This window comes from Perognathus longimembris, chromosome 17 (genome assembly GCF_023159225.1).
Source record: "Perognathus longimembris pacificus isolate PPM17 chromosome 17, ASM2315922v1, whole genome shotgun sequence".
In the NCBI taxonomy this organism is placed as follows: Eukaryota; Metazoa; Chordata; class Mammalia; order Rodentia; family Heteromyidae; genus Perognathus; species Perognathus longimembris.
Window position 1 is genome coordinate 45,196,419 of NC_063177.1, and position 24,781 is coordinate 45,221,199.

Consider the following 24,781-nt stretch of genomic DNA (forward strand, 5'->3'; position numbering starts at 1 on the left):
ACCTCTATGTACATCAGTTTGATAATAAAAATAAAAATTTGAAGAAAAAAAAAAAAGCTCAGGGACAGCACCCAGGCCCTGAGTTCAAGTCCCAGGACTGACATACAAAAACGGAACGATTCTAGGATTATAATTTTCTAAGACTCTTAGGGGAAAAAAAAGAAATTTATGTTAGCCGAAGTAGTAGGTAGCAGGGTTGTGAGATCAAGATAAGAAAATCTTTGAGAAAAACTGAGTAACCCAAAGAGGAAATAAAACTTAGAGGAACACTGGAGACAAAAGATAAGAACATCAGAAGACCAAAATAGGAAGTGCAACATTCAATAAAATAATAGCAATAGAGAAAGAAGAGGAGGAAGTTGTCAGGAGAGTTCTCAGAACCAAAGGACACAACTTTGCTACCTAATGTCCAATGGATAAAATGACAGCCACATCTCATTCTACAGCTACAGAGCACCCAAGGCACAAAAAGTTCCACAGGCTTCCAGCCAAGTCCAAACCCATCACACACACAATAAATAAAGAATCAGAAACTGGGTATGATGGTGCCCGCCTGGGATTCCAGCTCTTTTTTTTTTTTTTTTTTTTTTTTTTTTGCCAGTCCTGGGCATTGGACTCAGGGCCTGAGCACTGTCCCTGGCTTCTTTTTGCTCAAGGCTAGCACTCTGCCACTTGAGTCACAGCGCCACTTCTGGCCATTTTCTGTATATGTGGTGCTGGGGAATCAAACCCAGGGCTTCAAGTATACAAGGCAAGCGCTCTTGCCACTAGGCCATATCCTCAGCCCCTGGGATTCCAGCTCTTTAGGAAATGAAAGCAGGAGGATTACAAGGCCAGCCTGGGCAAACCTGGTAAGACACCATCTCAAAAAACAAAATTTTTAAAAGAATAGCCTGATGCCTTGGCTACAAAAAGTGTGAGCGTGAAAGAGCTTGCTGAAATCCTGGTGTGGTGGAGAGCAGATTTTGAGGGGGAATCTGCTGGGATTATTTCCCCCTGGGAGACTGCAACCAGGCAGTACTGACAGAACCAACCTTTCCTCTGGCACCAAGATTTGTTCATGGTCCATTTTATTTTATTTTATTTTATTTTTCCAGTCCTGGTGCTTGAACTCCAAGCTTGGACACTGTCCCTGAGCTTCTTTTGCTCAAGGCTACCACTCTACCCCTTGAGCCACAGCACCTTGTCCAGCCTTTTCTATCTATGTGGTACTGAGGAATTGAACCCAGGTCTTCATGCATACCAGGCAAGCACTCTACCATTAGGTCACATTCCCAGCCCCCATGCTGTTCCATTTTAAAAAACAATCCTAACCACAATTAGAGCAAATATATGAGTGGGCTGTGGAGGAAGAGACCCAGGAGGAGCCCTAGTGGTTGAAAACATTGGCATGAATCTTGCATCTCTCCAACTCTTTTTCCTTTATGATTTTAAAAGTTGTATTAATACACATATTCCTTCAAGTCAGAAGTTATGAAATTACAGAGGTTGATACCACATCAACAGCACAGCTCTGCTGTGTTAATCACACAGAAAATAGTTGGATTGTAAATACATACAAATATGACCAGATTTACTCACATTATGAGTCTTCGATTTAAGAACCAGTATTTCCTCCGACTTCTGTCATATCCAATAGGCTCATGTCGAATATACGGTTTATTCTTTTGGATTTCAGCAACACAGTCAGTCACACCAGGCACCTTGTGTGCCACGCAGACTTCACACTGCCACTCGTCCTCTGGCACCTCCTCAAGAGGGGGCTTCACACATTCCAAATGGTATACAGCGGAACACGTCTCACAGCAAAGCAGGTCCCCAAGTTTGTGACACACCCTACAGTGGTCGTCGTACTGGATCACCCCTTCAGACATCAACTCCTCACGAGCAATGTTTGTCGTAAGAAACTGATCGACTAAAAACTGCAGAACTTTGATTTTGTTCTCCACGGGTCCGTAGGGGTAGTCCTCCGCCTCCTGGTAGGGCAAAACGTGGTGGTACTCCCTGTCACTCTCGCAGTACACCCGCAGCACCTCCGGCCAGGTCATTCCGTCTATGAAATACAGAGTGGAGTTGACACTGTCTTTCAGGTCAGCAGGTCCAAAGGTAGTATTGGAAGTGTCTTCCTCACGCAGCACAGCTTTCAACAACACCACGTGCATCTCGGCCATGAGTGTACACTGCTCTTGGCTTACCAGAGCTGCGCAGAAGTCCTCAAAGCGAAAAGGAGACAGTCTCAAAACAGTGCCAAAGTTCCGCAGTACCTCGTAAATGGCGATAACATTCATTATATGCTCATTAGGCACCATTAAATCCTCAGAGGACTTGGGAAATTCAAGGGGTGGGATGTCCTTTTCCTCCAGTATTGGAGATCGAGGTCGATGTACTCTCGGTTTTCGTCTACCTGTAAAGAAAGAAATGCATGATAGCATTTGTAATGACACACAAATTCATATACCACATTGCTTCCACAAACATAGGGCTCTCTCAATTTCTCTATAATTCTCAAGTTAAAACACCACAAAAGGGACTGGGGAACGTAGATCAGTGGCAGAGCTTTCATTTGCCTGGCATGCTCAAAGCCCTGAGTACAATCCCCAGGATTATGAAACTAAAGTACCAAAAAGCAATGCTTTTACTGTATGGAAAACATAAATTCAAAGTTCCATGATTAAACACGAGCTCAAGACAAAGGCAGAAAAAAAGGGGGGGAGGAGGAAGGAGGAGGAGGGGAGAAGAGAGGACCCCCAGCACTGGGAGGAAAAAGTGTCTTGTTTAGGCTGGGGATATGGCCTAGTGGCAAGAGTGTTTGCCTCGTATACATGAGGCCCTGGGTTCAATTCCCAAGCACCACATATACAGAAAATGGCCAGAAGTGGCGCTGTGGCTCAAGTGGCAGAGTGCTAGCCTTGAGCAAAAAGAAGCCAGGGACAGTGCTCAGGCCCTGAGTCCAAGGCCCAGGACTGGCCAAAAAAAAAAAAAAAAAGTGTCTTGTTTAGGAAACAGACAAAAGGCCATGTATGTAATCAAGTCAGTTCTCAGAGGTGTGTCGCATCTTTAGGAGAGCTTACTTTGTAACATGTGCACATGTCTCAACCCTCTGAACAAGCACATGGGGTACTATAACCTGCCTGTTAAAATGAGAGAACATATTAACCTAACAAGTTCCTACTAAAGTTATTGCCTATAATGTTAATTGTTGTTATGGTTTCTGATGATGTCTACAGAATGGTAAATCTCCACTTTTCAGAAATGAAGTGTTAATGAGATTAACACTGAACTCCCTCTTGCACAATTAAGTTTTATTAACCTTGATGTGAAGTTATTGTTCCCTGGAAAACTACCTCTACTTTTATTTCACTATCTGCAAATTAAAGTCATACAAGATACTAGAGGGGGGGGAAATAAATAAATAAATACTTATATATGAATATAAAAGGTCAAGATTTTTACATTTATACAATGCAATCCCAACCATTCACCAGAAAGCAGATTTTCTTTTTTTTGGCCAGTCCTGGGGCTTGGACTCAGGGCCTGAGCGCTGTCCTTGGCTCCTTTTTACTCAAGGCTAGCACTCTGCCACTTGAGCCACAGCGCCACTTCTGGCCATTTTCTGTATATGTGGTGCTGGGGAATTGAACCCAGGGCCTCATGTATACAAGGCAAGCACTCTTGCCACTAGGCCATATCCCCAGCCCCCACAAAGCAGATTTTCAAGTAAGAATATATTCAATACTTTCTATGGACAGTCTGATCGCTGTAGGACTTCCTTGCAAAAGCATAACCCAGAGACAGCAAAGGAATGAGAGGAAGACTGAGCCGAGAGACTCCCAGATAACAGCCAGTGAAAACAAGTTAGCTCAAGAATGAACATGGTGCTTCTCACACAACAAAGCCCTGAGATCCTCAGTCCTCAGAGCTGACATCTGTCAGTCTTTGTTTTGTTTTAGAGGTAAAAATGGAAGAAGGCCAGACAGAGACTTTCGTAAGTTACATACTGTTGCCACAATATACTGCACACAAAGTGAGCACTTCTCAAAGTATATACTTTAAATATTCATAAGATACTTTCAGGGGAGTCTATAAGCCTGGGTCAATTTTTTAAAAAGGCAAGCGGGCAAAACCCTACTGAATACATTTCCGCTGCTGGGGATTTCTCCTAAAGATATACTCACATATACATCTAACAAAGTACAAAAACACTTCGTTCAAGCCAGGCACTAGCTACAGTACAAACAATAGACTGTTGCTACTTGCATGAAGGGCAGGGGGAGGCACACATTCCTAAGGTTGTTCCTGGAGAAGACTGAAACAGCCAAAAAAGAAAGACCCATTTTTAACCATTTCATACTTAAAAAAAAAAAAAAATCTCAGGCGAGGCACTGGTGTCTCACAACTGTAATCCTAGCTACTCAAGAAGCTGAGATCTGAGGATTGCAGTTTGAAGCCAGCCTGGGCAGGAATGTCCATGAGACTCTTGTCTCCAATTAATCACATATACACACAAAAAAAGCTGAAAGTGGAGCTGAGGCAAGTAGTCGAGTGCCAGCCTTGAGCAGAAAAAGTTAAGGGATAGTTCCTAGGCCCAGAGTTTAAGTTCCAGTAGCAGGCGCGCGCACACACACACACACACAAAAGCATGTGCATTTTTATTACATTTTGAAAGAAAAAAAGACAAATCTCTTTGTAAACACATAATACTGACATTCAAATAAAAATGACACTCCTACCTATAACTACTGATTTTTTTTTTTTTTTTTTTTTGCCAGTTCTGGGCCTTGTACTCAAGGCCTGAGCACTGTCCCTGGCTTCTTTTTGTTCAAGGCTAGCACTCTGCCACTTAAGCCACAGCGCCACTTCTGGCCATTTTCTGTGTATGTGGTGCTGGGGAATTGAACCCAGGGCTTCATGTATAAGAGGCAAGCACTCTTGCTACTAGGCCATATCCCCAGCCCTACTGATGATCTTGTTTGACTACAAATATATGGTCACTATACCAAATTCAAAGACTCAAGTTTATAGAACTAACCATAGATTATGGTTTGTAAAGAGAAAACTCATAAAAGGAAACCACTAAAACGTCCTCAGCTGTCAAATTGCTAGTATGAGTAAGTCATTTTTTTAATTTACAGAAATGTAATCACATATTACATTCATAACCATTTCCAACACCAACTTAACTATATTAATTTTCCTGTATTAAAAAATTAAAAGGCAACTGGAAAGATGGCTTAGTAGTATGCCTAGCACGCATAAAGCCCTGGGTTCAATTCCTCAGTACCACATAAGCAGAAAAGGCTGGAAGTGGTGCTGTAGCTCAAGTGGTAAAGTGCTAGCCTTGAGCAAAAAGAAGCTCAGGGACAGTGCCTAGGCCCTGAGTTTAAGCACCAAGACTGGCAAAAATAAATAAATTAAAAGAAGAGGTAAGCGCATAACTCAACTGGTCAGAGGGTTTCAGTAGCATGAATAAAGTCCTGAGTTCAATTCCTAGGCTGGGGGGAGGAGGGAGGAGACACCCTATCCTCCACCTCACAAGTTAGCAGAGAAAGACAAGGAAAAACCACCACTCATTAAAAGACAAAAATTTTAAAGTAAGCAAAACCAACTACTGAGATAGATGCAGAACAATGGAAACACCAAAATACTTCCTGTGGTGAGACTACAAACTAGAAGGGCAACTTTGTGGACAGCTACCTTCTCAGCCTGAAATTTTCTTTTAGAGAAATTCTCCTAACACCTGTTCAGGACACTCAACATTGTTTATGAAAACAAAGAACAAACAAACTGAAAACAACCAAAAAGTCCATCAACAAGGAACTGCTTAGTAAGTTGTAGAACATTCACTTGGTAGAATTCTTTAGAATAATGAGTAATTTAAGGCTATGTTTGCCAATATGAATAAACCTTAAAAACAAACACAAACCAAGAGGGGCAGCTCACGCCTGCAATCCCAAACTCTGGGAGGTGGAAGCAGCAGGATCATGAGTTTGAGGTCAGCCTGGGCTGTACCACAGAAAACTGTCTCTGGAAAGAGAAGAGAACAAGATAGAATGGAGGATGGAGAAAGGAGAAAAGTTTGTTGATTCTCACTATGCAAACACAGCAAATATGGGAGAAATCCTAGAACAGTGGCCCTGAAACTTCACAGGCCATCATGGTCAGTGGAGGTCTGATTCTGGTAAGAACAGATTTGAGAATAGGGTTCAAGATTTTGCATCCCTAATAACTCTCAGAGTGAACTAATTGTGCTGCTCTGGAATCACCTCCCTAAGAGGCAGGTGAATAAAAATTAATATACATTAGGGAAATTTCCACAAGATACCTTCAGACCTGGCAACTAGAAATGTGATAGGCACATTTGAAAGAAATCCAGAACATCAGGCCCAACTCCAAGCGACACTGTTCAAAAAGAAATGTACTCGGGCTGAGAATGTGGCTTAGTGGTAGAGTACTTGCCTAGCATGCATGAAGCCCTGGGTTCGATTCTTCAGTACCACATTCACAGGAAAAGCTGGAAGTGGTGCTGTGTGGCTCAAGTGGTAGAGTGCTAGCCTTGAGCAAAAAGAGCTCAGGGACAGTGCCCAGGACCTGAGATCAAGCCCAAGGAGTAGCAAAAAAAAAAAAAAAAAAAAAGAACAAGAAGAACGAAAGAAAGAAAAGTACTCAATATCTGACTTAACCCCTCTGTGTAGCACCTTTACAATAATTTTAAATACATTAAAATAATAACAACAATAAAGAGTTTTCTCAATCCCAACCCAGAACCCTAGGAGAAACAAGTAATCCCTATTTTCATCCTTCTCTCCAGGTAATTCTGACAAGCAGCCAAGTTTGAAAACTACTTTAAAGAAACTGGACATTCCCCTAGGGAACTAGTTGGGGAAAGTCAAGCAAGGGAAATAAGAGGGAGAGGCAGAGTAAGACTCATCTAAATAAGAAAATGGAAGCTTAATCAAAGCTATTAACAAGCCTACAAAAAGAAAAAGAAACCAGCTCCTGTGGCTCACGCCTGTAATCCTAGCTACTCATGAGGCTGAGATCTAAGGATTGCAGTTCAAAGCCAGCCCAGGTAGGAAAGTCTGTGAGACTCTTATCTCCAATTAAGTACCAGAAAATGAGAAGTGGCCCTGTGGCTCAAGTAGAGCTCCAGCCTTGAGCAAAAAGAGCTCAGGGAGGCTGGGAATGTGGCTTGGTGGTAGAGTGTTTGCCTAGCATGCATGAAGCCCTGGATTCGATTCCTCAGTATCACATAAATAAGAAATAAATAAGAGAGGGGCTGGGGATATGGCCTAATGGCAAGAGAGCTTGCCTCATATACATGAAGCCCTGGGTTCAATTCCCCAGCACCACATATAAAGAAAACGGCCAGAAGTGGCGCTGTGGCTCAAGTGGCAGAGTGCTAGCCTTGAGCAAAAAGAAGCCAGGGACAGTGCTCAGGCCCTGAGTCCAAGCCCCAGGACTGGCCAAAAAAAAAAAAAAAAAAAAAAAGAGAAAATTAAAAGAGAAAAAATTATATAAGAACTAAATGATATTCAAAAAATGACTAAAATGGTCAAATGAAAATTGTAGTTGAAAAATAAAGAGCAAAATGCTATGCTCCTATTTTTTAAATAAAAAAAGCTCAGGGAGAGCACCCAGGCCCTGATTCAAGCCCCACAACTAATCCAAAATAAATTATGGGTCAGAGGGCTGGGAATATGGCCTAGTGGCAAGAGTGCTTGCCTTGGATACATGAAGCCCTGGGTTCGATTCCCTAGCACCACATATATAGAAAAGGCCAGAAGTGGCGCTGTGGCTCAAGTGGCAAAGTGCTAGCCTTGAGCAAAAAGAAGCCAGGGGCAGTGCTCAGGCCCTGACTTCAAGTGCCAGGACTGGCAAAAAAAAAAAAAATTATGGGTCAGAAGAGGTTACTCACATCTGTAATCTCAATTAGTCAGGAGGCAGAAATTGGAAGGATCATGGTTTGAAACCATCCTAGGTTCTCAAGACCTCATTATTAGCCAATAAAAAGCTAGGCACAGTGATTAGTGGCTTGGTGGTAAAGCACCTGTCTAGCAAGTGCAAGGCTGAGTTCAATCCCTAGGGGGAAAAAAAGCAAAACCAGAAATTTGAAATAAACTTGCCAACAATAAGGATTTACTCTTTGATCTAGAATAGTGTCTCAATCCAGCATAAGGTTAATGCTGGTAAGACTATGTTCTCTGCCTCTATTCCTATCCTCTGTGCCATCAATGCTTACAAACAGCAGCCAGCTTTCACAGACTGGGCTTTCCCGGGTACTAGGGGTTGTGCAAGTACCTTTCCATTGTCATATTTCATCCTCTGATCTATCAATTACTATCTTTCAAAGATGCTTACAGAGGCGAAATGTGTCACTACAACACAAGAGTACCTGGTTTTCCAAACTATGTTCTGAACTTCCACCACACCAAGCTGACCTCTCAACCAACACAAATTTAAAAAGTAGGGCTGGGGATATGGCCTAGTGGCAAGAGTGCTTGCCTCACATACATGAGGCCCTGGGTTCAATTCCCCAGTACCACATATACAGAAAACGGCCAGAAGTGGCGCTGTGGCTTAAGTGGCAGAGTGCTAGCCTTGAGCAAAAAGAAGCCAGGGACAGTGCTCAGGCCCTGAGTCCAAGCCCCAGGACTGGCCAAAAAATAAACAAACAAACAAAAAGCAACAAATTTAAAAAGTAGCACATGCCTTTTGTGCAGAATGGAGAAATAGCAGATAAAGTAAATCAATGATGGGATTAGAAACAATGAGTCTGATCCCAAAATTTCAGTAAGAGCTATCATTTCAACTGCATAAAAGCCTCATTTGGCTATGTGCCACCATGCTGGACAATATAGAGAACACTTCCATCACCACAGAAAGCTCTACTGAACAGCCTTGGTCCAGAGGTATACCTACAGACCACTGCACAATAATGACTTCAAATAACCCAATGTGTTATCAAAATGAGGTTAAAATAATGGTAAAATACCAAACACTTTCTCAGTGGACTGACAACAGAAGAGTTTGTCAAACTGAAATAAACATCAAACTTAAAAATCCAAACAAACACATACATATGAGAGCTGGAAATGTGGCTTAGTGGAGAGTGCTTGCCTAGCATGCATGAAGCCCTGGGTTTGATTCCTCAGTACCACATACACAGAAAAAGCTAGAAGTGGCGCTGTAGCTCAAGTGGTAGAGGGCTAGCCTTGAGCAAAAGAAGCTCAGGGATAGGGCCCAGACCTGAGCTCAAGCTCCAGGACTGACAAAAAAAAAAAAAAATAGAACCACTGAGGGACAGTGCTCCAGGACTGGCAAAACAACACATTAAATGAAGCCAGGCAACAGTAGCACATGCCTGTACTCCTACCTAATTAGGAGGCTGAGACCTGTGGATCTGTTTGAAAACAGCCCAGGCAGGAAAATCTATGGACACCTCTCTCCAATTAACTACCAAAAAAAACTGAAAGTAGAGCTGTAGCAAGTGATAGTGTTAGCTTCAAGCAGAAAAACTCAGGAACAGTGCCCAGGCCCTGAGTTCAAGCTCAGGACTAGTATACACACACACACACACACACACACACACACACACACGAGCTAGAAAAGTAGTTCAGTGGTAGAGCCCTTGTGCAGCATGTACAAGGTCTTAGATTTGATCCTACTACCACCAAAAGTAGATAACAAAATCTGGCACTGGTGGCTCACACTTGTAATCCTAGCTACTCAGGAAGCTGAGATCTGAGGATGGAAGTTTCAAGCCAGTCCAGGTGGGAAAGCTCATTAAGACTCTTATCTCCAATTAACTATTAAAAAAAAAAAAAGCCAGAAGTGGAACTGTGGCTCCAGTGGTAGAGTGCTAGCTTGAGGAAGGAAGGAAGGAAGGAAGGAAGGAAGGGAGGAAGGGAGGGAGGGAGGGAGGGAGGGAGGGAGGGAGGGAGGGAGGGAGGGGAAGGAGAAAAAAAGCCTAGAACTATTTTGAAAAATCTCAAAGAAATCAAAAGAAAAAATCTGTCTCTGACACTGACCAGCAAATTATAAAATTATAGTCCACTAACTTTTTGTTTGGACCATGAGAACTAAATGGATGGATAAAAATCCAATTCAGTGACTTGAGAATCAGGAGAATTCAAACTGCAAAGTCAGGGGCTGGGAATATGGCCTAGTGGCAAGAGCGCTTGCCTCTTACACATGAAGCTCTCTGTTCGATTCCCCAGCACCACATATATGGAAAACGGCCAGAAGGGGCGCTGTGGCTCAGGTGGTAGAGTGCTAGCCTTGAGCGGGAAGAAGCCAGGGACAGTGCTCAGGCCCTGAGTCCAAGGCCCAGGACGGCCAAAAAAAACAAAAAACTGCAAAGTCCATAAAATTTTATTGAACAGCTATTCTCATCCATTTGCATATTGCCTGGTTGTTTTATAAACAACAGCAGAGTTGTAATAGAGACTACAGCCCCCATAAATTCTATCCTGGCCACTTTCAGAAGAAGTTTTCAGCAAACAAGCAATGGGAGTATTAGCTGGTCTGACCTTTGAAATGGCAGGTCCTCTCCCACTCTACAGAGAAGCATAAGGAAGGACTTACAACCCCAGAACATTCAGACACACTGTGCAAAAACAAAAGGGACTGAAAGTTCAACATGGCTAGATTTCACAGCAAAGAACTAGCAATAGCAAATATGTCATATATTACTAAAGAAAAAAGACACTTCTCGCCAGGCACTGGTAGCTCACGCCTGTACCTACCTACTCAGGAGGCTTAGATCTGAGGATCACAGTTCAAAGCCAGCCCAGGCAGGAAAGTCTAAGACACTCTTACCACTAGAAGACTGGAAGTGCAAAGGCTATGGTGCAAAGTGGTACAGCACCAGCCTTGAGCAAAAAAGCTCAGGGATGGTACACGAGCCCCAAGTTCAAATCCCACTATCGATCAAAAACAAACAAAAAGACACTTCTCATCTTTATCTTACATACTAGGACTCCATGAGCTTGACTCCTGTTATAAACAATTTCGTGTGTGTGTGTGTGTGTGTGTGTGTGTGTGTGTGTGTGTGTACATGTGCCCCAGTATTGGGGCTTGAACTCAGAAGGTGGGGACAATCCCTTAGCTTTTTTGCTCAAGGTTGATGTTATATACTACTTCAGCCACAGTTCCACTTACTGCTTTTTGATGGTTAATTGGAGAATGAGTCTTATGGATTTTCCTGCCCAGGCTGGCTTCAAACCACAGTCCCCAGACCTCAGCTTCCTGAGTTGCTAGGATTACAGGCATAAGCACCAAAGCTCAGCCATAATTTTGGAGGTAAGTGTCTCCAATTTATGTGCTCTGGCTGACCTGAAACTGCAATCCTCCTGAGTAGCTAGGAGAATAGGCATGAGCCACTAGCACCTGTGATAGGCTTCTTCTGAGATGGAGAAGAATCCGTTCAAGCTACCCAGGCAACCAAGGATAAGAGAGTTAAGAAAGCAACCTCACAAGTTTACAGGAGATCCAATATAAGACCTTTCACTAGGAAAACTGACTCAAAACTCAGTATGTCTGAAACTAGAGTAAAAAAAAAAAACAAAACACTTTTTTGTTGTGATTTCTTTTTTTTTTTTTGGTTTATTTTGCCAGTCCTGGGCCTTGAACTCAGGGCCGTTTTCTATATATGTGGTGCTGGGGAATTGAACCCAGGGCTTGGTGTATACAAGGCAAGCTCTCTTGCCACCAGGCCATATTCCCAGCCCCTGTTGTGATTTCTTTTGAGGTCAGATCTTAGCTCAGTAGCAAAGCTGGTCATGAACTCTCTTCAGCATTGCCAGTGCTGGGATTATATGTATACACCACCATGCCCTAATACAACCTCTCTTAAAATTTGTATTATTCGCATAGTACTTTGAAAGTAAGAATAGTTTAAAAAAAATTGGGGGGGGGTCAGTCATGGGGCTTGAACTCTGGGCCTACGCACTGTCCTTGAGCTCTTCAGCTCAAGATTAGCGCTCTACCACTTGAACCACAGTACCAGTTTCAATTTCCTGGTGACTAACTGGAGATAAGAATCTCATGGGGCTGGGAATGTGGCTTATCCGTAGAGTGCTTGCCTAGCATGCATGAAGCCCTGGGTTCAATTACTCAGCACCACATAAGCAGAAAAGGCCAAGAAGTGGCGCTGTGGCTCAAGTGGCAGAGTGCTATTCTTGAGCAAAAGGAAGCCAGGAACAGTGCTCAGGCCCTGAGTTCAAGCCCAGGACTGGCAAAAAAAAAAAAAAGAATCCTATGGACTTCCCTGCCCTGGCTGGCTTTGAGCCAGGATCCTCACATCTCAGCTTCCTGAGTAGCTAGGATTGATTAAAGGTGTGAGCAACCGGCAGGGGTGGAGGTGGGGGTTGTTTTGGTGGGACTGGGGTTTGAACTGAGAGCTGTGTCCTTTCTAAGAGGTGGATGTTCTACCACTCAGGCCACACCCTCAGCCCCAAAATAACTTTTTGATTCCTCGTAGTACTGGGGTTTAAACTTAGCCTCACACTTGTTAGGCAGGCAGCCATCATTTGAACTGCATCCCTACCACCCTCATTAGCTATTCTCATGTTGGACTCTTCAAACAAGTCTCCCAAGTAACTGTGCACATATCAGAAAAAGACAAGCACAAGAGAAAGTCCATGCTGATTAATATGCTCATTTCCAAAAATACCTCTTAGGTTCCATAAATAGAAACAGAGCTCAAAGAAGGCAAAGTGAAGATATTGAAATCGAACATGAATCCATGTTTCTTAGTAAAATGTAGAAACCGCACCTACAGAACAGTGTCATTCGGTATGAATCACTCTGCTAGGCCGTCTCCCAAGTATGTGAACTGCATAACACATCAGTGAGAGAAGACTAAACATTAACTTTCTCAAGATATTCCACAGCTTCAACTTAACCACTTAAGTCACAGAATAATTCTACTTGGGCTGGGAATGTGGCTTAGCGGTAGAGTGCTAGCCTAGCATGCATGAAGCCCTGGGTTTTCTCAGTACCACATAAACAGAAAAAGCCAGAAGGGGCGCTGTGGCTCAAGTGGTAGAGTGCTAGCCTTGAGCAAAAAAAGCCAGGGGGCTAGGGATATAGCCTAGTGGCAAGAGTGCCTGCCTCGGATACACGAGGCCCTAGGTTCGATTCCCCAGCACCACATATACAGAAAACGGCCAGAAGCGGCGCTGTGGCTCAAGTGGCAGAGTGCTAGCCTTGAGCGGGAAGAAGCCAGGGACAGTGCTCAGGCCCTGAGTCCAAGGCCCAGGACTGGCCAAAAAAAAAAAAAAAAAGCCAGGGACAGTGCTCAGGCCCTGAGTCCCAAGCCCCAGGACTGGCAAAAAATAATTTAATTAATAATAATAAATTCTATTTTTAAAAAGGAGCATCTTTTCAACAAAAACAATGAGATAAGTCATCTAGTAGTGACTCCTAAGAGGTGGTGTGTGTGTGTGTGTGTGTGTGTGTGTGTGTGTGTGTGTGAATCCTGGGGCTTGAACTCAGGGCCTGGGTGCTCTTCTTGAGCATTTTTTTTTGGGGGGGGGTGGGGTCGGTCAGTCCTGGAGCTTGAACTCTGGGCCTGGGCACTGTCCCTGACCACTTCAGCTCAAGGCTAGCACTCTATCACTTCAGCAGTAGTGGTTTTCTGATGGTTAATGGGATATAAGTCTCACACACTTTGCTGCTTGTGCTGGCTTTGAACCGAGGTCCTACATCTCAGCCTCCTGAGTAGCTAGGATTACAAGAGGCATGAGCTACCCAATGCCTGGCGAATAATCTTCTTTCTTACAGAAAGAAATATAATACTGCCAATGGGCCAGCACAGTAGAGAAAGTAAAGGTCAGAGGAAAAGAAAATGTCAGGTAAATTCCCACTGTCCACAAGAGGCAGAGTGGCTACCAGAGCACCGTCTGTCCACTAAGAACTTCCTACAATTATAGGAAGTGTTCTATGAAATATTCTCAGTTGTGGTAGAATACACACAATGAAGTGTTACATGAGGCTGCTGAACACTGAAGCACTGGAGGCTCAAAAATACACATACTTCCACACGGGGTAGGTAGCTACCATACTAAACAGCACAGAATGAGAGTGTGAAAAGAATTACCCTCAACAGCATACTAAACACTAGAAAGAGAGCTTGGCAGTAAAGAGAGGGGAGTTCATGAGATTCTCCCTGCTTAAAGTAGATACTAATAGAGGTGCCAGGTAGTTCTAATAGTTCATTTCATGGACCAATGCCTTGACAAACAAAGATATAACAGTCAAATAATGAAGAGGATAAAACATCCTTCCTAAAGGTTTACGAACTTAATAACAGCCTTAAATAAAACATATGAAAACTGATAGAATCCCAAGGAGAAGCCAGGCATGATGGTATATGACTGTAATTCTAGCCTCTTCAGAGGCGAAAACGGAGAACCAAGAGTTTGAGGACACACTGAGCTACAGTCTTAAAATAAAAAAAGAAAGACAGACAAACAAACAAAAACAACTACTAGAAGCAAACTACTAGAAACTTCACTAATAGTCAATAGAACAAATAAAAAAATCTGTAAGACATAGATCTTAACACTATCAACTAAACTGACCTAATTAACACATGGAATACTCTGCCCAACAACAGCAGACATCTGCTTTTCAAGTGCATATAGAATATTCAGCTGGATTGACAATACTTCAGGGTGCAAAACAAACCTCTAAATTACATACAATGGCACATATCTGTAATCCCAGCACTTGGGAGGCTGAGACAAGAATTTAAGACGAGCCTACAAAGCAATACTACATATTACATAGCAATCCATTTACTTGGTTGCTGGTGGCTCTTCGGTAATTGTAGTTATTCAGGAGACAGAGATCTCAGAATCCAGGTTCAAAGCCAGCCAGGCAAGAAGGCTCATGAGATTCTTATCTTCAATTACTTTCCCAAAAAGCTGGAAGTGAAGCTGTGGCTAAAGTGGTAGAGTACTCGCCTGGAGCAAAAAAGTTCAGGGATTGAGCTCAGGCCCAGAGTTTAAGCCTCAGGACCAGCACAACAACAACAACCCTAAAAAACAAAAACTTAGCTGGGCACTGATGGCTCATGCTTGTAATCCTAGCTATTCGGAGGCTGAGATCTGAGGATAGCAGTACAAAGCCAGCCCGGACAGGAAACTCCATGAGACTCTTATTGCCGATAAACTACTCAGAAAAGGCCAGAAGTGGGGAAGTGGCTCAAGTGGTAGAGTGCTAGCCTTGAGTACAAACAGGCTCAGGGACACTACCCAGGCCCAAAGTTCAAGCCCTAGGATTGGCAAAAAAAAGAAAAGGAATGAAAAAGAAAGACCTCTAAAAATATTTTATAGGTTCAGGTTAGTGGTACAGCTTGTAATCCCAGTGACTGGAAGCAGAGATGAGAAGATTAAAGTCTAAGGCTAGTCTGAAATAAAATCGAGACCCTATCTGAAAAATATCTTTTCTTTTTTCCCCCCAGTCCTGGAGCTTAGACTCAGGGCCTGAGCACTGTCCCTGGTTTCTTTTTGCTCAAGGCTAGCACTCTACCTCTCCAGCCACAACACTACTTCCAGCTTTTTCTGTTCATATGGTGCTGAGGAATTGAACCCAGGGCTTCATGTATGTGAGGCAAGCACTCTACCCACTAGGCCATATTCCCAGCCCTTAAAAAATATCTTAAAGGAAAAAGAGCAGAGAGGCTGGGAATGTGGCTTAGTGGTAAAGTAGTTGCTTAGCAAGCATAAAGCCCTATGTTCAATTCCTCAGTATTACATGAAGAGAAAAGGCTGGAAGTGGCGTTGTGGCTCAAGTGATGGAGTGCTGGCCTTGAGCAAAAGAAGCTTAGGGACAGTGCCCAAGCCCAAGGACTGGCGAAAGGAAAAAAGAAAAAGTAAAAATTATATTATCCTATCTCAATAAAGCACTTTTTTTTTAAATTGGAGCTAGACACGTAGCACACTGGAATATTAACCTAGCATGCCTAAGGCCCTGGGTTCCAGTCCTACCACTGCAGCAACAAAAAAAAGTTTATGTGTGGGGGCTGGGAATATGGCCTAGTGGCAAGAGTGCTTGCCTCCTATACATGAAGCCCTGGGTCCAATTCCTCAGAACCACATATATAGAAAAGGCCAGAAGTGGGCTGTGGCTCAAGTGGCAGAGTGCTAGCCTTGAGTAAAAAGGAGCCAAGGACAGCACTCAGGCGCTGAGGTCAAGCCCCAGGACTGGCAAAAAAAAAAAAAAAGCTTATGTGTGTATGTGTCTGTGTGTGTATATACATATATAATGAATATTGGACATTACTGTTGCTATTCTGGAAATCATTCCAAAAGTAAGAAATACTTGAGCTAGATGCAGGTGCTGATACTTGTAATCATAGCTACTCAGGAGGCTGACATCTGAGGATCCTGATTCAAAGCCAGTCCAGGCAGGAAAGTCTGCGAGATTCTTCTAATTAACCAGAAAAGTGGAAGTGGCACTGTGGCTCTAAGTGGTAGAGCGCTAGCTAGCCTTGAGCAAAAGTGCTCAGGGACAGTGCCCAAGCCCTGAATTCAAGCCCCATAATGAACTAAAAAAATAAAAAAATTATCGCTGGAGCAGACAACTGTAGAACAATTGGTTGAGCACTTGTCTATCAAGAAGGCCCTGAGTTCAAACCCCAGTGGGTATGGTGTGTAGCACCTGACTTCAACCTCAGCACTCTGGGAGATAGAGGCAAAAAAGTTCTGCCTCCTATGGCATTACTTTTTGAAAAACCAAAAGCATGACAAAAATTAGAAAGAAGACCACTGTTCAACTTCTGCTAAATTACCAAGTTGAAACTGTAACACTTTAAGCAGGCATTCAAAGAGAAGGGAACAGGTTAAACATGAGCAGAAGGAATCTGGAATACTTCAGCAGGATTTGAGCCTGGACCCCAAGCAGGGAGGGAGGAGGATGTACACTACAACTTGCTTCTGCTTGTGTCACACACTCAAAAATTTCTGTTCCCCATCACTACCCACAGCCCCACATGCAACGGTCTGCAGCCATAGGAAGAACAAGTCTCAAGGAGTGAGGAAAGGGGCACCTAACAAGACCAGAGCTCTTGGCCTTAACAATACCCCTCACTGGCCTGCTGTACACACATTTCAGTTGACAGCTCCATTTCCAACTACCCCTGTGGGTAAGCAGCAGAAGAGCAGACAAGCATAAGCCACGTGCAAGCCTATTTATTATGGCAGATTAGCACGCCTCTCTACTACACAGCTCGTGGCAACTTTTTAGTAAGTCTTTTCACCCTCTTTTTCTTTCTCATGGTTCATCTCCCCAGGTGCTGAGACTGGAAAATCAGTCTCACCTCATGTCCTTCATCATCTACCTCTCTACCACTGCTAAATGCACTCTATATATGTGCTTCTGGGCCACGGCCAGAGAACTCCTGGGCTGATCTTCCATTCAAGGTTCCAGAGCTCATCCAGATCCCACCAACTAGCTCACCCTCTTCCAAGCCTCCCTTCCAGCCACCACACCACTGAGACAATTTCCCATCATCTCCAGCCAGATCCTCCCATGGAGCTCAGTACCCAAAATTAAAGACAGGAAATTAATTTGAGAGAGAGACAGACAGACAAAGGGTCATGAGCCCACTCTCAGGTAGCTCCCACACACAAGTGACTTGACAGGTCAGAGCATCTGTGATGTGGTGTGTGGTGCTGATGGAACATGGCAATCCCTTGGGAGTTCCAATGCCTGAGGTCACCAGTGTGACCCAACCCCCATTCCACAGAGAAGGAAAACAGAATGGCCAGGAACTGCCCAACACAGAACACAGGGGAGCTTTACAGTTTATTTCCTGTTTCCATATGCAGCCTCTCGTGGAGCAGACTTCCGTGTGACTGCCCACACTTTACTATCAGTGCCTGAGCTCACGCTGCTTGTTCCCTCTCTCTCTCCATCTGTCCTTAACAATCCCCAAGTCCGTCCAGGAAGCACACATCCACAGCAAGCCCTAGCCAGGGCACAGGATCTTGCCTTAGTGTAAATCTCTGCTGTACTTTGGACCTCACTGGTAGTGATCAGGAATTACACATACACTGAAAAGGTATTTGGTCGACATTGGTGGGAATGAACATTGCCACATCAGTAACAAACTTGGCTACATTCATGCAGCTGATTCTGCCGCTCATCTCCCCTGGCATCATTCTTAGACCACATGCGTCATGTAGTCTTCTGATGTCATCAGAAGTTCCAAGTTTCAAAATTCCAGGTAAGTATTCTCAGAAGTCTCACACTTCAAAGAAACATTCTGCTTCAAACATAACTTTTTCCTTTTTTTGCCAGTTCTGAGGCTTAAACACATGGTCTAGGCACCGTCCCTGAGCTTCTTTAGCTCAAGGCTAGGGCTCTAACACTTGAGCCACAGCACCACTTCCAACTTTTGCTGTTTATGTGGGACTGAGGAATTGAACCAAGGGCTTCAAGCATGCGAGGCAAGCACTCTACCATTAAGCCACATTCCCAGCCATAACTTTTTTTAAAATTAGCAAATGCTTAATTTAAAAGTGCTATCAGGGGGCTGAGAATGTGGCTTAGAAAGTTGAGAAGCAGGGGCTGGGGATATGGCCTAGTGGCAAGAGTGCTTGCCTCTTATACATGAAGCTCTGGGTTCAATTCCCCAGCACCACATATACAGAAAACGACCAGAAGTGGCGCTGTGGCTCAAGAGGTAGAGTGCAAGCCTTGAGCAAAAAGAAGCCAGGGACAGTGCTCAGGCCCTGAGTTCAAGCCCCAGGACTGGCAGAAAGGAGAGAGAGAGGGAGAGAGAGGGGGAGAAAGGGAGAGAGGGGAGGGGGGGGAGGAACCAAGCTAGCTCAGAAGGCAGCACCCAGGCCGAGTTCAAGCCCCAGGACTGGCAAAAAAAAAATAGTGCTATCAGAACTTCCCCAAATATTTATGCAAAACAGCCAGGCAGGGTAACACATAAACTACTCAGTAAACTGCAGTATGATGATTGATGATTTTAAGTTCAACTTAGCAAGTTTTTGTCTAAAGAAAAAAATAAACAATCCTAGCTGCTCAGTAGGCTGAGATATGAGGATCCTGGTTCAAAGCTAGCCCAGGCAGGAACAGCTGTGAGACTCTTGTGTCTAATAAACTTCAAATGGTAGGTCACTAGATGAGCAAAAAAAGTTCAGGAACAGTGCCGAGGCCCTGAGTTTAAGCCCCAGGACCCTCACAAAATAAAATAGAGCTGGCTCAAAACATGGCTCAAATAGTAGGAAACCTGCCTAGCAAGCTTCAAGCCCTGAGTCCAAACCCCAGTACTGTCCAAAATAAATAAAGTATTTTAAAGGTTTGGGGACTATAACTCAGTGGTAGAACATTTGTTTAGTATATGAAAGCCCTGGGTTCAAACCACAGTATGGATCAGTGGCTCACACCTGTAATCCTAGCTACTCAGAAGGCCTGAGATCTGAAGATCACAATTCAAAGTCAGCTCAGTCAGAAAAGCCAGTGAGACTCATCTCCAATAAAGCACCAAAAAGCCAGAAGTGGAGCTGTGACTCAAATGGAAGCGTGCTGGCCTTGAGCAAAAAAGCTCAGGGGTAGTGTCCAGGCTCTGAGTTCACCTGCCAGGACCATCACAAAACAACAATAAAAAGAATAAAACAGTACCACAAAAGGGGGGGGAGGACTTTCTATAAAATCCATATCAAAGGTTATTTCAATTTTGTACTAGTAAAATGACATCCATCCCTACGGTATTCTCACATGAATAATTGTTAATTTTTTCCCCACAAAAAGTCAACAATCTCTAATAAATAATGTCAGCCCATGTCTGCATGCAGTTACATTACCTAAAAGGCACTCAGTATACAAATGAGTTATTTCTTATACTAGAAATTTAATATTAGTGCTTAAACCAATATTCTACAAAAAGTAACCCAATTAGTCTAAATTACCAATAAAGCATATTTCTCTTAGACCCTGACATTCCTATCTAACAATTTTGTTTTTGTGTTGCTCTTGGGATATCTTAACTCAAACATATACACATTTACTAGACAAACTCCCTCCAGGAAGTACAGGCTATAAATAAACTAATGAAACTAGCTAGCATGTAACTTGAAACAATTCATGATTTTTCACTGGTACTCTTCTAAGCAAAGGGACACATGCTAAAAGGTAGGATACAAAGTATAACATCCCTTTTACTCCATAATCTTGACATCCAGTATGTTTCAAAAGGCAAGTTTATGGTGGGGGCGTGGCTCTGTGGGGGAGTGGCTCAAGTAGTAGAGTCTCTGGCAAGGCACTAAGTTCAAATCCCAATACCAGTCCCCCTCCCCCCAGAAAAAAAAAAGAAAAGAGAAAAAGGAAGACCTTCAAGTTAACTCTACAAAGAAACTGCCTGGACGTCAAGTTAACTGCTAATATCAACTGGTCAAACTGTTTAGCAAGAAGGGGTAACTCTGACCAATCATTGGACACATGTTAAATTGGAACCCCTTGTACTGAATAACCATTTGAAATTTAGAACGCCAACAAGAAAATTGTTGATCAAAATCTACTCAGACTGGCTGGGAATATGGCCTACTGGTAAAGTGCTCGGCACATATACATGAAGCCCTGGGTTCGATTCCTCAGCACCACACATATAGAAAAAGCCAGAAGTGGAGCTGTGGCTCAAGTGGCAGAGTGCTAGCCTTGAGCAAAAAAGAAGCCAGGGACAGTGCTCAGGCCCTGAGTTCAAGCCTCAGGACTGGCAAAAAAACAAAACAAAAACCTAATCTGACCAACTTTTAATGTCTAAATCCAAAATATTTGTTATGACATATACTGAACAATTCCCAAAACTTCATCCATTACAAATTCTCACTACAATATTTTATATAACCCATCTTTCCTGAGTACCTGCTATGTCAATAGGATCCATAAGAAGTCAGTAAATTCAAATAAATAGAGGACACGTAACACCAAGTGTCAGGAGGAAGAAAACATTCCCCAAGTATCATAAATACTCAAGTTTCTTGTTTTAAAAAAGAAGCCTGCTGGCACTGGTGGCTCACACCTGTAATACTATCTCCTCAAGAGATCTGAGGACAGTGGTTCAAAGCCAACCCAGGCAGGAAAGTCAGGGAGACTCGTATCTGCAGCTAACCACCAAAAAGTCAGAAGTGGAGCTGTGGCCCAGTGGTACAGTGGCAGCCTTAAGTAAAAAAGCTAAGGGACAGCACCTAGGCCCAAAGTTTCAGCCCCAATAGCAATACACACACACACACACACACACACACACACACTCTACAACCACCACCAATTGTAATTTAGCTCAGCATATGCACTGCCATCAGTGCTAAATATTATTTGCTAGGTCTTAAGCAGGAATTAAGATTAGCTTACCTTAACCATCCTGCTAAAATGCCACAATTCTAACTTGAAAAACTTTCTCCTGTCATGAATATATTTCACTCTTCAGGTTTTCATTCTGGGCTCTTGTTACAAAGAGAAGATGTCTTAAGATAAAACCTGATAACTATAAGAGATGTACATGGGATTGGAGGCATGGCTCAGGTGTTATAATGCCAGCCAATGAATGAAAGCATCAGATACTGAGTTCAAGTCTGATCAGACAAAAAATACATAAAACAAAAATTTAAAGGGCATACAAAACCGAAAAAATGAAAACGTTCACTCAGTACAAGACATAAATACTTTATACTTGGGCTTATGCCTTCTACTCGCCTCTCATTCCCCTAAGACAGACAACAATGCTTACTGCCAGGCAAAAGAAATTACTTTTTTCACTTGAAGTCAGGAAAACCTAAATGGGTTTGCATCTGGCTTAACAGCTGTATTTCTCCTGACAAGCATTTATGCCTCTATTAAAAAAATAAACATTTAACCACTTTTACTCCCTTAATCTCTCTGAAAATGACAAGATACAAACTGGTTACTTTAAATTCCTATTCCTCACAAACTTTACTTTGTAAATGCTTTTAGAATTGGATTGTAATTTATTTAACCCAGGTCCACAAAATATAAAGACCAGATAGGTTGTTGTTACAAGTTATATTTTTTGACAAGTTAGTAAACCACAACTATGTTAATACAAAGCAGCACTTGTGTGTGAGCCACTTTCTTTGTCTTTTTCTTTTCTTTTTTACAAAATGCATCTCAGCACTAGCCTTGAGAAACTTTATTATGTGAGAAAACAGGAGAGGTCACCATGAAGAAACGCCTTAGAGATCCACGGAGGCCTTTTTCCTCAGAAATGGCATGAAGAGAGAAAGTACTGTGATAAATGTGTTGTTTGTGGGTGACTTGTAAAGTTTTTCAGCACTTCGGTCGGGATGATCAACTACACATCTTCTGCAACAGGTGCCACCGAACTGCATTTTCCTCGGCAGAGCCAAGGGCTCCCAAGACCTACTAGAACGCTGGTCCTGCGGTTTTGTACTTTTTACTTTTGGATTTCACTAAAACGATTTTTTCAACCTGATCGACTGTCAAAGTTGGGTTGTTTGGTTTGGGCCTTGCAATCTGCCGGCAACTGTTGCACGCACCCATTAGCACTTGAAAAACACAAACACGCACGGGACCAGAAAAGCTTCTCCCCACCCCCCACCCCCCACACCTCCTTCCAACCCAACCGATCATTTCTTTAACACAATTTTCAAATCGTACAGCTAGGAGAAAGTGTGTTTTGCGTGTTCCTGGCTGCCACAATCTGCCTAAATCCTTAATCCCCTTTTAAGGAACAGATAGATACTCCCCCTCCCCCCCAAAAAAAAAAATCTCCAGGAAACCACTTTAGAATTGCAAAGAGGTTGGGCAAAACAAGAGGCTTCTTTCATTCCAAATACACCACACCAAAACAAGAGGAAAGAAAAATAAATAAATAAATAAATAAATAAACACAATGGATGAGTGCCAAAGTTTGAACCCTGCCGGAACAAGCACTGCAGTGGCACAAATTTTGAAGAGGAGGATGGGGGGTAGGGAAGAGGTGAGATCGGGGGCTGGGGATGGGATGGGACGGGGAGGAGGGGGGGGGGGGAAGGTGGAGAAAGGGAGCGATCGAGTGTGTGGCCTGCTATGCAACAATGCAATCTCCATTTTGAACAATGCGCCTCTTTCCTCTTGCAAATCGAGTTTTGGGGGGTTGTCGTCACGGCGGGGTTGTTTTTCTGCCGCTTGCGGTGAGCGTGGCCGGTGCCCGGCGTTCGGGGGGCGGCCGGGTGCGGGATGCTCGGCACTCCGGAGGGAGGGCGGGCGGGCGGGGAGAGGGGTGGGGAGGGGGCCCGGGCGCGCGGCGGCCCCGGGGGGTGGGTACCTGGAGTGCTGCTGTAGGTGCTGTGACTCCTGAAACTGCTTTCGGTGCAGTAGCTGGCGTCGTCGTCGTCGTCTTCCATTTCCTCCGGATAATCGGAGTCGTCGTCCTCCTCCATCTCCTCCTCGTCGTCTTCCTCCGAGTCCTGGGTTTCCTCGGCGTCGCCTTCCTCCTCTTCCTCCTCCTCCTCCTCCTCCGAGACCATGTCCTCCTCCTCGTCCTCCTCGCTCTCGTGGTCATCGTACACCACTTTGTTGACGGCGCGCCGGGCCGGGGTGGTCCGGGCCAGGTGGCCGCCGCCGCCGCCGCCGCCGCCGCCCCCCGTCCTGCCGCCCCCGCCTCCTCGCCCCCCCCGGCCCGGGGCGCCGGTGCTGGGGGGGGCCGGCGGCGGCGGCGGCGGCGGCGGCTTCCTCCGGCCGCTGCCGCCCCCCCTGGGCGAGCTCAGCCGCGTCTTGGGCGCCACCTCAGCCTGGGCGGCGGCCCACCTGCCCCGACTGCTGCCTCGGTGCCGCGAGCGCAGGCCCCCGATGGGTCCAGACGCGGGCGGCGGCGGCGGCGGCGGGGGCGGCGGCGGAGGTGGCGGCGGCGGGGCCGGGGCGCAGCGCTCCGCCGCGGGCGCCGCGGGCTGCTTGGGCGGCCTGCCCCGCCGGCCCCTCATGTCGGAGCGGCTGCCGGGGGAGGCGGAGGAGGGGGAGGGGGTGAAGGAAAGCGGAGGGGGAGGGGCGCGGGGTGGTGAGGGGGGCGCCGGGGGCCAGGGGGGGGAGGCCGGCGGGGCCCGGCGGGAGGGGCCCGGCCGGCGGGAGCGGGCGGAGGGGAGAAGGCTCAGTCCGAATTGCTGGGGCCCCACTCCGGATCGCCTTCAGCCGCCATCTTGTTTCCTCCCTCTCGCTCGGTGACTGGGGGAACCGACAGCGGCCGCAGGCCCGGAGCGCGTCACGTGAGCTGCGCCGCCGACGAGCCTGGGACGGAGCGAGGCGGCGCGGCGGCCGCTAGGGGGAGCGCGGGAGCGCCGCGGCGGCGCTGGAGGGGCGGGGGCGCCTGGGGCGCGGGGTCGGGACGCCCGGGGCCGTGCTGCGGGGGCGCAGCGCGGCTCCTGGCGGCGCCTTCGCTCCCACGCCTCCGCTGGGGGGGGGCCCCTGAGGGGACCCCGAACTCCTCACGACCTCCAGCCTCGAGGTCAGTCCCGAAGGCATGGGCGCCCCCACAGGTCACCCCCGGGTACCCGCTTGGGGAGGCTGGTGCCGGGAGCGCCGGGAAGGGGCGGGGAAGGGGCGACCTGAGCGGCGAGGGCGCCGGGTCGCGCCGGGCTCGGAGCTGACCTAGGGGAGGGATCTGCACGGGGGGGGGGGGGGTGTCGGGAAGTGGGGACCCACGGTGGGTGGGGTGGAGAATCCGGAAACAACCGGGTGGCAGATGCTGGGGAACCACCTCCGGAGCCCCGCGGGGCCCGGGGCCCCACCCGAGCGCCTCACCCGGAGCCCC

At 45.5% G+C, this 24,781-nt stretch overlaps 1 protein-coding gene across 10 annotated transcripts in view; it reads right to left on the reverse strand.

Annotated features, from left to right (window-relative positions):
- Bptf (bromodomain PHD finger transcription factor) overlaps positions 1–24,200 on the reverse strand; it is a 113,206-nt gene extending 89,006 nt beyond the window's left edge. For all 10 annotated transcript variants that reach the window (XM_048366981.1, XM_048366979.1, XM_048366977.1 and 7 more), the window contains exons 1-2: positions 23,303–24,200; positions 1,582–2,404 (exon numbers count right to left, since the gene is read on the reverse strand). In XM_048366981.1, the coding sequence (XP_048222938.1) occupies positions 1,582–2,404; positions 23,303–23,957 (1,478 nt within the window). In that variant the 5' untranslated portion in view covers positions 23,958–24,200. The remainder of the gene's footprint in view (positions 1–1,581; positions 2,405–23,302) is intronic.
- Between the last annotated feature and the right edge of the window lie 581 nt (positions 24,201–24,781).